This window comes from Brassica napus, chromosome C5 (assembly GCF_020379485.1).
Source record: "Brassica napus cultivar Da-Ae chromosome C5, Da-Ae, whole genome shotgun sequence".
Classification (NCBI taxonomy): Eukaryota; Viridiplantae; Streptophyta; class Magnoliopsida; order Brassicales; family Brassicaceae; genus Brassica; species Brassica napus.
In genome coordinates this window covers 7613666-7626072 of record NC_063448.1, presented here as the reverse complement: position 1 = coordinate 7626072, position 12407 = coordinate 7613666, and the positions used below count along the sequence as shown (strand labels likewise).

At 33.3% G+C, this 12407-nt stretch overlaps 2 protein-coding genes across 5 annotated transcripts; both read right to left on the bottom strand.

Annotated features, from left to right (window-relative positions):
- Positions 1-2341: 2341 nt before the first annotated feature.
- Positions 2342-3579, bottom strand: LOC106444289 (cytochrome b-c1 complex subunit 6-1, mitochondrial). The gene is made up of 5 exons (XM_013885776.3): positions 3457-3579; positions 3308-3339; positions 2905-2989; positions 2679-2768; positions 2342-2581 (listed from the first exon to the last, which is right to left on the bottom strand). Coding segments are annotated over exons 2-5 (210 nt in total). The 5' UTR covers positions 3310-3339; positions 3457-3579; the 3' UTR covers positions 2342-2548.
- An 874-nt stretch (positions 3580-4453) lies between these two features.
- On the bottom strand, positions 4454-7638 carry LOC106439980 (CDP-diacylglycerol--serine O-phosphatidyltransferase 1). Of its 4 annotated transcripts, none has more exons than XM_013881548.3 (14): positions 7392-7638; positions 7231-7271; positions 6951-7131; positions 6798-6863; positions 6659-6718; positions 6487-6577; positions 6339-6393; positions 6188-6267; positions 5936-6052; positions 5768-5852; positions 5570-5661; positions 5232-5485; positions 4954-5042; positions 4454-4869 (listed from the first exon to the last, which is right to left on the bottom strand). In XM_013881548.3, exons 3-14 carry the CDS (start codon positions 7112-7114, stop codon positions 4742-4744), a joined length of 1281 nt encoding a protein of 426 aa, XP_013737002.1. In that variant the 5' UTR covers positions 7115-7131; positions 7231-7271; positions 7392-7638; the 3' UTR covers positions 4454-4741. The 4 variants fall into 4 exon arrangements, with proteins under 4 accessions (XP_013737002.1, XP_013737003.1, XP_013737001.1 ...); XM_013881549.3 differs by having other exon boundaries at positions 7231-7267; XM_013881547.3 differs by lacking the exon at positions 7231-7271 and having other exon boundaries at positions 7392-7637.
- Positions 7639-12407: the final 4769 nt, after the last annotated feature.

Genomic DNA, 12407 nt, shown 5'->3' with positions numbered 1-12407 from the left:
AAGCTAGTTTATCGAATTAATGTATTTAACCAAATGTTTAAAATAAATTTTTTAATTAAATATCTAAAACAAAAATACAAATTCTTATCAATTTTTTTTATTAATTTAATAAATACAAAGAAATTTTAAACATTATATAAAAGGTAAACAACAAAAAACCGTAAAAAAAATTATCATTCTAATAAATATATTGAAACTTAAAAACTATATAAAATTCATTAAAATGACAAAGAGTATTCCTTGTCCCTTTAATTATTTTTATAGTCCAAATTAAAATCTAATTAGGATCCAAAGACGTTAATTAGGGCTGGACATAAAATCTTTAACCTGAATTTCGAACCGAACCGGAACCAAAAACTGACTCGTACCAAGTCCAAAATGTAAAAACAATACATGAATGGGTTTTGTAGGGTGTTATAAAACATATATGAACCGAAAGTGTTATTAAACTGAATCCAACGGGTGAAAAATATATGAAAAAACTGAACTGAATGTCCAAATTTATATAAATATAAATATTTAACAAATAAATATATACTTAAGATATTAAATTTCATATTTATTTTGATATGATATCTATCAATAAATATTTAAAATTTAAATAAGTATCTTAACTACTTCATTCTATGTAAATAACTATATATTTTTTATGTTTTATTTTAAATTTTAGAATTTAGAATTTATTTTGGGTATATCCGAACTGATCTGATATAATCTGAATCTGAAAATTGGTTTTCATATCATTTTCCTCAACCATAAAACTAATATTATTTTATTTATGTTAATTATTATCAATTATAAAAAAATAAACTATAACATATATGTTTCGTTAACTAAACATTATATAATTCAATATTATAAGCATATATTCTTAGATTATATAAAAAAAATTCATGACTATTTATTATTGAAAATTATATAAAATTGTGAATATGTAATCAACATATGCATAATTTTCTATTAAAATATTTATTGAATATATAAAATATGCTTGTAAAATTCGTTTAAAATAAACTACTAATAAAATGAAAAGCTGGAACAATATATTAAATGTACTTTTGAAATGAATTATTATGTGATTTAAAAGTGAAAGAAACAAATTAAATGAATATATTTATTGGTAGGAGGGAAAGAAAAACAAAAACAAAACAAAAACAAATTATTCTCATTGGCCCTCAGCATGTTTTCGGTGTTTTTTCTTTCTTTCCTGCAGATCATTAAATCAATAACCAAATTTATTCTGCATGCAGATTCTTTTTATTTTATAATTTTATTTTGTTTTGCATTTGAAAAGTTGAATGGAAAAAAAATTGCAGTTCAATCTGCATTGGTAATGGTCTGGATATGTACTGCATTTGAACCGTGTTGCATTCATAGCCTTAAAGTTCATGTTAGGCCATTTTCTCAGTTATATGTCCCCATCTGTTTTAGAGTTCATGTTAGGCCATTTTCTTTGTCATACGTAGACATGTCAATTAGGGCCGAAGTCCGCAGCCCGATCATGCCTAGCCTTAAAATTTACCGGACTTGGGCTTAGTTTTATAAACCCAAAAAATTTGGATCTTTCGAGCTAAGTCCGTTTGAGCTTTTGGTATTTTGGGCTAAATCCATTTGGGATTGGGTCGGTCCAAAAATCCGAAATTTTGTATTTTAGCTTAAATATTATTATTTTTCCTTGTAATCGAAGTTGTTAATGCACTTTATTGTCTCATCATTACGAGTGTTACATTTTAAATTTTGCAAATGTATATTCTTCTTTCATGTACAACATGATTTTTGTATTTCAAAATACAAAGTATGAAACGTTTCTCTTATATGTTAAGTTTTAATTGATATTTGATTATTTAAATTTTATTAAATTTGATTTGTCTATAATATGTTTTAAATCATACGAAAAAATAAAATATTTGTGATAAAGAATAAAATTTTGAACTCATTTTATATATTTTTTTAAAAAAATGAAACTTTTTTTTAACGAAAATTCACATGTAGTAAAACGATGGAAGTGATAATGACAAATTATTTTTCGAAAAGTATCTATAAGGATCGGGCCGGGCTTTGAATTCTAGACCCAAAATATTTTCGAGCCGGACCAGACCTGACTCAAATATTTACGGGTTTAGCGGGTTCAGAGCTGGCACGGCCAGCCCGAATTAACACCCCTAGTTATACGTCCCCATCAGTGTTTCTTTAGAAGCCTAAGAAGTTTCAAAGTTGAGGCTTACACTTTGGTGCGGTTTATCCTACCGGGGCGGTTAGAGGCCTCCAAAATCTATCTTTATTGAAACTCCAATCCTGATCAATTTGTTGATTCGTCTCTCGTGAGACATCAAGACCAAGATAAAGACAGATTCTCGTTATTAGGTACGCAATTACTTTAAAAAAATCTGTAGCAAAAAAATGTAATAACCGCACACGGCCATAGAAACAAAAGCCATTTGGCATATTCAGGTTTGCAGGTATTCAACATCCACTGCGTTTTATACATCCTCTTAAAAATAACATGAAGCAAACTCAAGAAGATACTGTGTCCAGAATCGCGTTGTTTTCATTTCAGTTTCGCAAAAAGCTTGGGTGCAACCTGGAGATACAAAATCAAGCTTCATCTCAGTATTGTAACGTAGAAAGAAGAAGAAGATGATGTGAACAGCAAAGGGAAAACCAGAGCTACTACTTACACATTTGTCAATGCAATGCCAGTAGTCGAAGTACTGCCCGGTGCAATGCTTGTGGCCAGAGTCATCACCTTGGATTCTCTTCACACACGCCTGAGAACCACACCCAACAAAAAAAATATGTATCAGCCAACAATGATCTTCACACACACATGCCACAGTATCGAACTAGTTTATATGATTCATATATTGTCAAAACAACATCAATGTCATCATCGTCAGTTTTCACCTGATATTCGAGTAGTGGCTTCACACATTTTGGTTTGCAAGATTCCTCAAGGTACTTCTTTGGATCAACAACTTCCTCATCTGCCCTGAAATATTAAAAAAAAACGAAAGAAACATCTTTTATTAAAAATCAAACCCGTGTAAGCAAAACGAAGCTATGCTCATATGATGCAAGATGAGGCTCGGTTCATTTGATTATCAACGACAACACTACCTAGTAGTCGCGTCAAATTTAAACAAGGATACACTACATCTCGATTAGCACCACCACAGACCATATAGCACAAATCTAAAAACGGAGATGATGATTCCAGTCAACAAATTCAGACAGCTACATAAGATCTATCTACTCAACATGATGTATCGATTGGTAATCTACATAAAAGGATGGTATCGAAGCTTACATGGCGAGAAGTCAAATTTGAAGCTTGTAGAACTGCAACACATATATGAGATTCTTGTCAGAGAAAGAAAAAAAAGTAGAACCGATAGGTTTGTAGGGAGATAACATCAAAATCAAAACGGAAGTTAGATCTACTTGGCAAAATCTGACCTGTCCTAGAGCGGAGATCGAGACCTGAAGGAGACAACGAACCCTACAGATTTGTTTTGAGTTCTGAGTCGGTCCGTCTTTAGATGTCTCTAGATTCATTTCAACAGGTCTCTAATGCAAGTTAGGCCCAAACTATTTACAATCTTGAAAGCCCAAAGCCCATTAAAACCCCGAAATCTCCCAAGATTCCCTGTAATGACGACATATTCTTGTGGCTCCAGATTCATTTCATTTAGTGTCTCTACAGGCCTCTGATAGAACTTAAGCCCAAAATATCTACAATCTCAAAAGCCCAAGCCCATTAAAACTCGAAAACTAGATTCTCCCAAGATTCCCCGTAAGGACGACATATTCGTTTTACATAAAGACTTCTTCTGACATCTTTTTGGCTTTTAAGGAAGTTGTAATAGAATATGATGTTGGAAAAGTGAGAAAAAGATGGTCAACATTGTCGGAGTCTAGATGCCAACTTAACATTTTTGCAAACCTAAGAAAGATCAAAACACATGTGACATGTTGGGGCGGCACGTCATGCAATCTTTAATATTATTATCCACCCAACCAATATCAAATTTGATTCCGTCTTTCTTTTTTTTTTACTTTTTCGTACAAGAAAGAAAACTAATTATGTTGATTGTGATAACACAGAATAATAGGGGGAGATGATACTCGATTGCATTGGTCTCAAGACAGCCTAGCCTGCTACTGTTTTGTAGTATTTAAATGTGTAAATGTAACAAAGAATGTCGTTGCGTCATTATGAGATATAGCCATATAGGTATGTGTATTATCTATGTCGTGGTACCTATATAACATACCAAATCAAAAGAAGACAACAGCTTTGAATTTCTTAAATGATAGTAGCATTTAATGTCATTAAAATCAACGTGGAGATCGGCATTTGACAGTAGAAGTAATAATAACGCTTGTTGGCGCTGACTTGATTTAAATGCATCAAAACGTGCGTTAAATTTTAAAAGTGTGTGAATGATATTGATAACCAAATCAACATTGATTATATTAATGTCACTAACATGTTACACCATTCAAACCAAAAATGTTTGCTAGTTTGAGTAGAAGAGAACAAAGATCAATGAAATGCAATTTTGATGCATGAAAGAATTGATTGGAAACAGCTCTGTAATGTAAATATCACACAACTATCCCTAAAAGAAAATTGCATTTACATTGTTCTTTCCTCTCCCCTATTTACAAAATAACCAAAAAAAACCTACAATGGCATTTGACTGTCTCACCTCTGCTGCAACAATAATTTATGAGCTTATTAGCGTCTCTTTCTCTCGAGTGTCTTCTGAATCTTCCATGTCCAACCCATCAAGAAGGCCACAAGCCCAAGTCCCACACTTCCCCAAAGCGTCACTACCCACACTGGCATTTCCGTTGGGTACAATCCTGTTTTTGGTGTCACATCACAAGCATGTAACCATAAGTAACATTAAAATGAATAAAGTAGAACATATGTAAGCAACAACTTACCAGTTCCAAACTTGATGCAGATGAGAAGTTCTACAATGCATATCCCCAGTGACAGCCAACAGAATGATCCAACCTTTTTCACAGGTTTCCTGTCAATAACCAGAAGAACTAGTTATATGCAATGTTGAAGAAATTTCTAGGCGGTGGTTAATCGCTTTAATGAAGATTATTGTTTAATCGGGCACCTAGGCCAATTTTTTGAACACTGGTTAATATATATATATATATATATATTTCAACTAGCACCAAGCCAATATCACAGTGGCTAATAGTTATACCTGTCTTGGAGATATGAATTGTACTCCCGTGTTGTTGGAATCGCTATGAGCCACCACAAGATCAGCCTATAGAGAATCACAGGGTTTCGAGGAGGGATCCACAGGCTGAACTTGAGAAAGAATGTGTTCAGCTCAACCGTCAAGAAGATGATGCAAAGAGTGAGCACTTGAATAAAACGCCAAGGTCCTTGCAGTGGGTGCCACTCGTCTTTGTCCCAATGGGCTGGTGTGAACTGCCCCAATGTCCTTTTAACCTGAGAAGAAGAAGAAAAAAATCAAAAACTCTCATCAAACGTACAACAGCTAGGAACCAACCATGTGTATGAACAAAACCTTACTTTGCCAATAATGTTAGGCTGGCGGCTAATGCCAACCCACTCGTATGTTTTACCATCAAAGTAGCGTACTGTATACATTCCAGCCCATATCCCTACCAACATTATAAAACAAATACAAAACGTTACTCAGCTCCTCTACATAACAATTAAAATGCAAGACATATATATAGAATAGAAAAAATGGATTAAGGATCATACCAAACCAGTTGCATATCAGGATATCAAGAACAATACTGTCCCACCAGCACTCGTTGAAATTTGGTAACATGTGCCGAAAAGTAAGCTGGAGAACATAGAACATACTTATTACTGGTATCAAATTAAAACCAGGAAACACATAAGAGAAGGAAGACAAAAGAGACCAACCTCCAATAACTCAAAACCAATGGAAAGCACCCACAGAAGCGGCTGGTTCCTTATCAAAATTGCTTTTCCCCACCATCCAAAGATGTGGGCCAAGAAAAACTCGTCAAATATAGTGTCCTGGAAAAATTGTAAACCAAAAGCATAATAAGCCTTTAGATTAATAATACAAAGGCTATGCCTATGATAAAGACAACTTTGTTTTAACAAAAAATAAAGGGGGAGAGAGTTGTTGAGATTGAGAAGATACCATACATAAAGATTTTTAAACCTGTTTGTTGGGTGATCAGGCACATAAAGACGGCAATCAGCACCGTATGATCTCTCAGGAAGTTCTGCAAACATTAGCAAACTCAATAAGAATAAGTGGTGAATAAAACAGCAGTATATATATATATATATTTACCAATTCCAAGGTCAGGGTGGAGAAACTTCATGAACTGCCTAGCATCGTCGCGTCTCTGGGAGGAATAATACTTTGTAACTATTAGAGTTTGTAACTATAGTCACATGCATAGGTAAAGGGTATCGAAGAAACTATAAGAAAAGTGAACCTGGAAGAGCAAAAAAGTAAGTGCAACTAAGTAAATAACGGCCATTCCATGGACTAAGCGCCAGAGTGCAGGGTGAGGCCTGATAAGAACCCTGCACAAAGGAAACAACTTTATTAAAAGACAGGAGCAGTACAAGTAATCATCGTTACAAAAAAAAGTAAAGGAAGATTACGTTGAAGGTGCCTGAAGCAGAGAGTAAGCAAGAAAGACAGCAATCATAGCCCACACTCCCCTATAGAGAAAGAGACATAGTAGTGTCAATAAATGGATTCAAATGAAGAAAAATGCTTAAATAAAGAGAAAGAGGAAACCTTTTGACAGAAGTGACAAGATCATCAGAAGTAGTGCTCTCAGGATCAAGAGCGCCACTAGCCCAACTAATTCAACTCAAAAAAACAAAAAAAGCTTGAGGATCAGAAGAAATGAGACAGAGGAGGAGGAGAAGGAAGAAGTGAGACTCTCACATGAGGAAACAAGCGCCAATGAGGAGAAGGGAGATAGTGCGAGGCCTGTAAGCCCATGCAGTCCATGGATCAAGGTCAGCGTCAACATCACCACCACCATTACCATTCATTCTCCCAAAAGGTTCTCTCTTTCTTTCTTTCCTATTATACCCATTGGGCTCCATGGCTAATAAACCAGCTTCTGAAAAGTTATATTCAAAAAAAAAAAAAAAAACAGAGTGAGAGATGAGATTAAGAAGCAAAAAGGGGTGACAAGAGTGGATAGGGAGAGGAAAGGTACAAGGTACAAGGTACAAGCAGAGAGACAGAGAAAGGTTCTGTCTTTGCAGAGGTAGGAAAAAGAAAAAAAAAGCAGACGCAATAATCAGAAGGTTTATGTAATAAAAATAAAAGCTAATATACAAACAAAAGAAAAATGAAAAAGAGACGAGGTTGGGATACCTGAAGAGGAAGAACCCTAGAGAGCGGGTAGAGAGATTGATTGATTAATGGGATAAGAGAAGAAGAAGAAGTAAGAATCGGAGTAGGAAGCTCGAAGATGATGATGATGAGGAGGAATAAAAAGGAAAAGGAATGGTCAAAGTAGAGAGAGAGAGAGAGATACGCTTCTCTGCTTCATTCACGATCTGAAAACGACTCTGCTTTTCTTTCTTTCCCCCACGATTTCCTTCTTTTTCTTTTTCCACAATTACCCCTTTCTTCTACTTCTTCATCGATTTATTGGAGTATATTATTATTATTATGTTGTTAGCATTTGTCTAATTTATCACAGACAGACAATGATATACTATTTCAAACAATTTTTATTTCATGTCTTATTCACCATTTATTCCCCTTTTCACCTAATTCATCTGCTTATACTGCATAATAAATAAATATATATATATATATATATATATATATATATATATATATATATAATACGTCTTGTTGTCAGTGCGTCACTACCACCTTATAAATATTGTTTGTCAAAATAAAAAAAGTAAAATCTCCAAAATAACACCTTTCTAAGTTTATATCACAAAAATAGTACTCAAAAACTAAAATGACCAAAATAGCACCTTTCTAAGTTTATCCTTTGAAAGTTTTAATTTTTTTCTTTTTTCAAAATTTGAAATCTTATCCCCAAAACCTCATTTCTCAACTCTAAACTCTAAACCCTAAACTCTAAACCCTAAACTCTAAACTCTAAACCATAAACCCTAAACCATAAACTCTAAACCCTAAAGCCTAAACTCTAAACCCTAAACCCTAAACCCTAAAATCTAAACCCTAAACCCTAAACTCTAAACCCTAAACCCTAAATCCTAAACCCCACCCTTTAACTCTAAACCCTAAGTTTGTGACTTTTGATAAAACATTAAGTGCTATTTTTGTGACTTTTGACCTTGAGTGCTAGTTTGGGAACAAAAACTTGATTTAGTGCTATTTTTGTCTTTTTCTCAAATAAAAATTATGAATACAATTTTATAATTTAGAAGAAATAAACGTCAAAAATATCATTTTGAATTACGAACAAAAAATAAGAAAATTACATGTGCTGAAATTGGACTGTATAACCATCAAACAAATTATAATTCATGTCCAAATACCCTAACACACCAATACACCATGTATCTTTTATATAATAATACTACTATGCCCTCTTACACAACTAGTAAAACCTGTAGACAAAAAAAAAACTAAATTAATAATATTTACCTAACACAAATACACTGTGGCCTTACGAAAATCACATACCTTGTACAACGTGAGTTGTTTCTTCTCCATTTTCGATTTGCTGTGTAACCACAAAAACAATTTCTGGAGTAGCTTTGCCTACGAGATGGCTATCTGTAACGGCTCGCTTGGGTACGAACGGAAAGTTTTGCGCATCTGAAATCTATAGAGTCGCCGACAACGTAAACGACACCGCCGTGAGGTTCGTCAACTCTTCCTTCAATCGCCTTAATCTTTTCGGTTTACGAGGCGGTTACATGTACTATTCCCACGGATGTTGCGAGTTACACATATCTTTCTCGCTGTTAATGTCCTTGAATTGATCGGAGAAGATGAACAGTTTTTGTAACATTGTGTTCTATTCTATTTTATGCGTATGGAATAGAAATGTAAAACAATATGTATTATGAATGTTTTATTCATGTTATGTAATGTGAAATAGTCTGTTACTATACTTATTTATCATGTATCGTTCCATTTGATGATTAATAAAGAATGTGTTATTTTCTTCACCAATATGTATTATACTATGTATTTTGTTCCATTCTATTTGAGTTTAGGGTTTATACTTGGGTTTAGGGCTTAGTGATTAAGATTTAAGGTTTAGTATTTGGAAGTTAGGGATTGCGGTTTGGGTTTAGTGATAGCAGTTTAGGGTTTAGTATTCAAAAGTTAGATATGGAATTAGCATTTATGAGTTGTGTGTTGGGTTAGAGCCAATACTATTCAAAAATTAGGTTTGGATTTAGTTTAACATTACACAATATTATATACTATTTTCAGATTTTAATAATTGGATTTAGGGATGATAATTATGGTTTATATTTGAGTTTAGTATTTTAAAGTTTGTTTTGCGTTTAGTAATTAAGAGTTGTAATATGTATTATGAATGTGCTATTCATGTTATGTAATGCAAAATAGTATGTTACTATACCTTTTTATCATGTATCGTTCCGTTTGACGATTAATAAAGAATGTATTATTTTATTCAGCAGTATGTACTATACTATATATTTTGTTCCATTTTATTTGGGTTTAGGGTTTATACTTGGATTTAGGGTTTAGTGATTAGGATTTAGGGTTTAGTATGTAGAAAGTGGGGTTGAAGTTTGAGTTTAGTGACCCTATCATGTATTGTTCCATTTGATGATTAATAAAAAAATGTTTTATTTTGTTCACCAATATGTACTATACTATGTATTTTGTTTTATTCTATTTGGGTTTAGGTTTTATACTTAGGTTTAGGGTTTAGTGATTAGGATTTAAGGTTTAATATTTGGAAAGTGTAGGTTGAGGTTTGAGTTTATTGATAGCAGTTTAGGGTTTAGTATTCAAAAGTTGGGTTTGGGTTTAGCATTTAGGAGTTGTGTGCTGAGTTAGAGACTTAGAGTTCTATACTATTTCGGTGATATGAAACACATTCTGTATTTGGGTTTAGGGTTTGTATTTAGATTTCAGATTTAGTGTTTAGGGTTTAGTATTTAGAGGCTTGGAATAGGTCGGGTTGGGATAAAATTTATTATTTAGGGGTTGAGATAGAGTTGATCTCTTATACTATTTTGTTATACTAAATAGAACACTTCTGTTTAGTAAGTAATGAAATATACAATTTATTTCAAAGGTGTTCTAATTTTATTCACGCTTTACTGTGCATGGTTAATTGCACTATCATAAATTGCACAATCATAAATTGCACGCTTTATGAGTCTAGGTTTATAGTAAAGTTTAGTTGCACTATCATAAATTGCATACTATAATAAATAAGTATGTGGTAAATAAATGATTGGTGTGGTTTCCACTACGCGATGGAATTATAATAATTGTGTCTCATTTCTAGCCATAACTATAATTGATGATGTTATCCACAATCTTCTTTTTTCACCGGGTACCTGTCAAAAGAAAGAGTATAACCGACTCAATTATGGGCAAAATGTTACTAGGTTAATAATGTCAAAATCAATGTTATTGGCTTACTTTTTATTGCAAACTTGGTTATTCGGCAAATTCACCCTTGAACAAATCACCATGATTGAGGTTTTGATCCGGCTGGAAAGAATATCTATATATATAAAGTAGAATTTTCTCTCTTCTTATGACATGTGGAAGGGGGAGTTTGTTGACATGTGTCATCTTTTTTTGTTTTTTTTACATTTTAGATCCTTCTTCTTTTAGACTATTGCAATTTGGTTCATTATTTTCAAATTATACACTATCTAATCCTTCTCACACTAACTATCATCATTTGAAGTTTGATAATCTATTTTATTGTTCAAAAAATTGCAAAACGAATAAAGAAATAAGTAAAAAATATAAATGTATTTTAATATTTAATTTATTCACTGCTAAAAATAACATAAACTTTCGCTATTTTATTATTTTTTTACTATTTTCTATTATTTCATTTACAACTATATATTTATCTTAATATTAACCAAACTAAAGCAAAACATATAATCTAAACATAAAACCTCCATAATCATAGAGAAAAAAAATACCAAAGTAACACTAACTCAATAAAGGTCCAGAGCTCAAAGGCGACCAAGAACGAAAATTAACTTACCACACTTTATCATTGAGTGTCTTGGCCAAAACAATCAAAAGTCAGAAAAATGTAGAAAGATAATCTTGAGATAAAGCAATCACTCGAACACAAAGGAGCGTGATCAAAGACCAATGCAAAGAACCAAGAAAGCGGGTTAGAGGAAAAATAATCAACAGAAGGCTAAAATCACCACGAAGCAGGAAGAAACATACATAACGAACGATAAGGACAACCACCAGCTAAGAGGTAACAATCACCTCACAAACTAAACAAGCACAAACAAGACGTCTATGCAAGTGAAGAACCACAAAACTCTGGATAGAAGGGACCAAAGCTCCAAGAGACTAATACCACACACTTATACTAAGGGAAGCAAGGGAAGAAGAGAACAACCTAAGTGAGGGAGAACGGAAGCCAACCCCCGAGAAACCAGAGCCCAGACTTGAGACCAAAAACAATCTTCCAAATCTACAGAGTATATTCGGAGGAGAACACTATCCAAATCTGGAATGGTAAACATGGCGAAAGGGAGAGTCACAGAGACGCAAGCAGCCATGAAAGTTGCAACGATATGGGGGAACATAGATGGAAGGTTAGACAAAACGAAATCATTCAATCGCGGAGCCGTCCTCGAGATATAGAAGTCAGATCACCAAAAACCATATCTTGAAAACTAAGACGAGAAGGGATTATCGATGGTAAGCCAACGACGAGGAAAACAACTTCAAAGACGACTAAACTCTGACCCAACCCAAGGAGATGCAGTTCCTAACATGAGCCGAAATCTAAGGAAAAAGAGGAGATAAAAGTTGAGGAAAAACAAGAGGACATATGTGAGTTTTTTTCGGTGATGGCGAGAATCACAGCATAACGGAAAGGTAAACGAAATGCATAGATTGTGACGGCTCAATGTAAAAATATAGGAAGAGAGCACAAAACATCTTTAAAAGGTAATGTTCAAATAATTAGAAAAAATATTAATTTTTACCCTGAAACTATTAGTCTTAAATTCAACAAATGCCTAAATGTAAAATTATTGAAATTCAATATGCATTACATCACAAACTTACTCCACCATTAATAAGGTACTATTATACCCACACCAACACACTATTAAAAAAACAAACACATAATATGTTAGCATATCACCTATTACTACATAACATAATAAAAATATCAAATAATGTTCTTAGCAA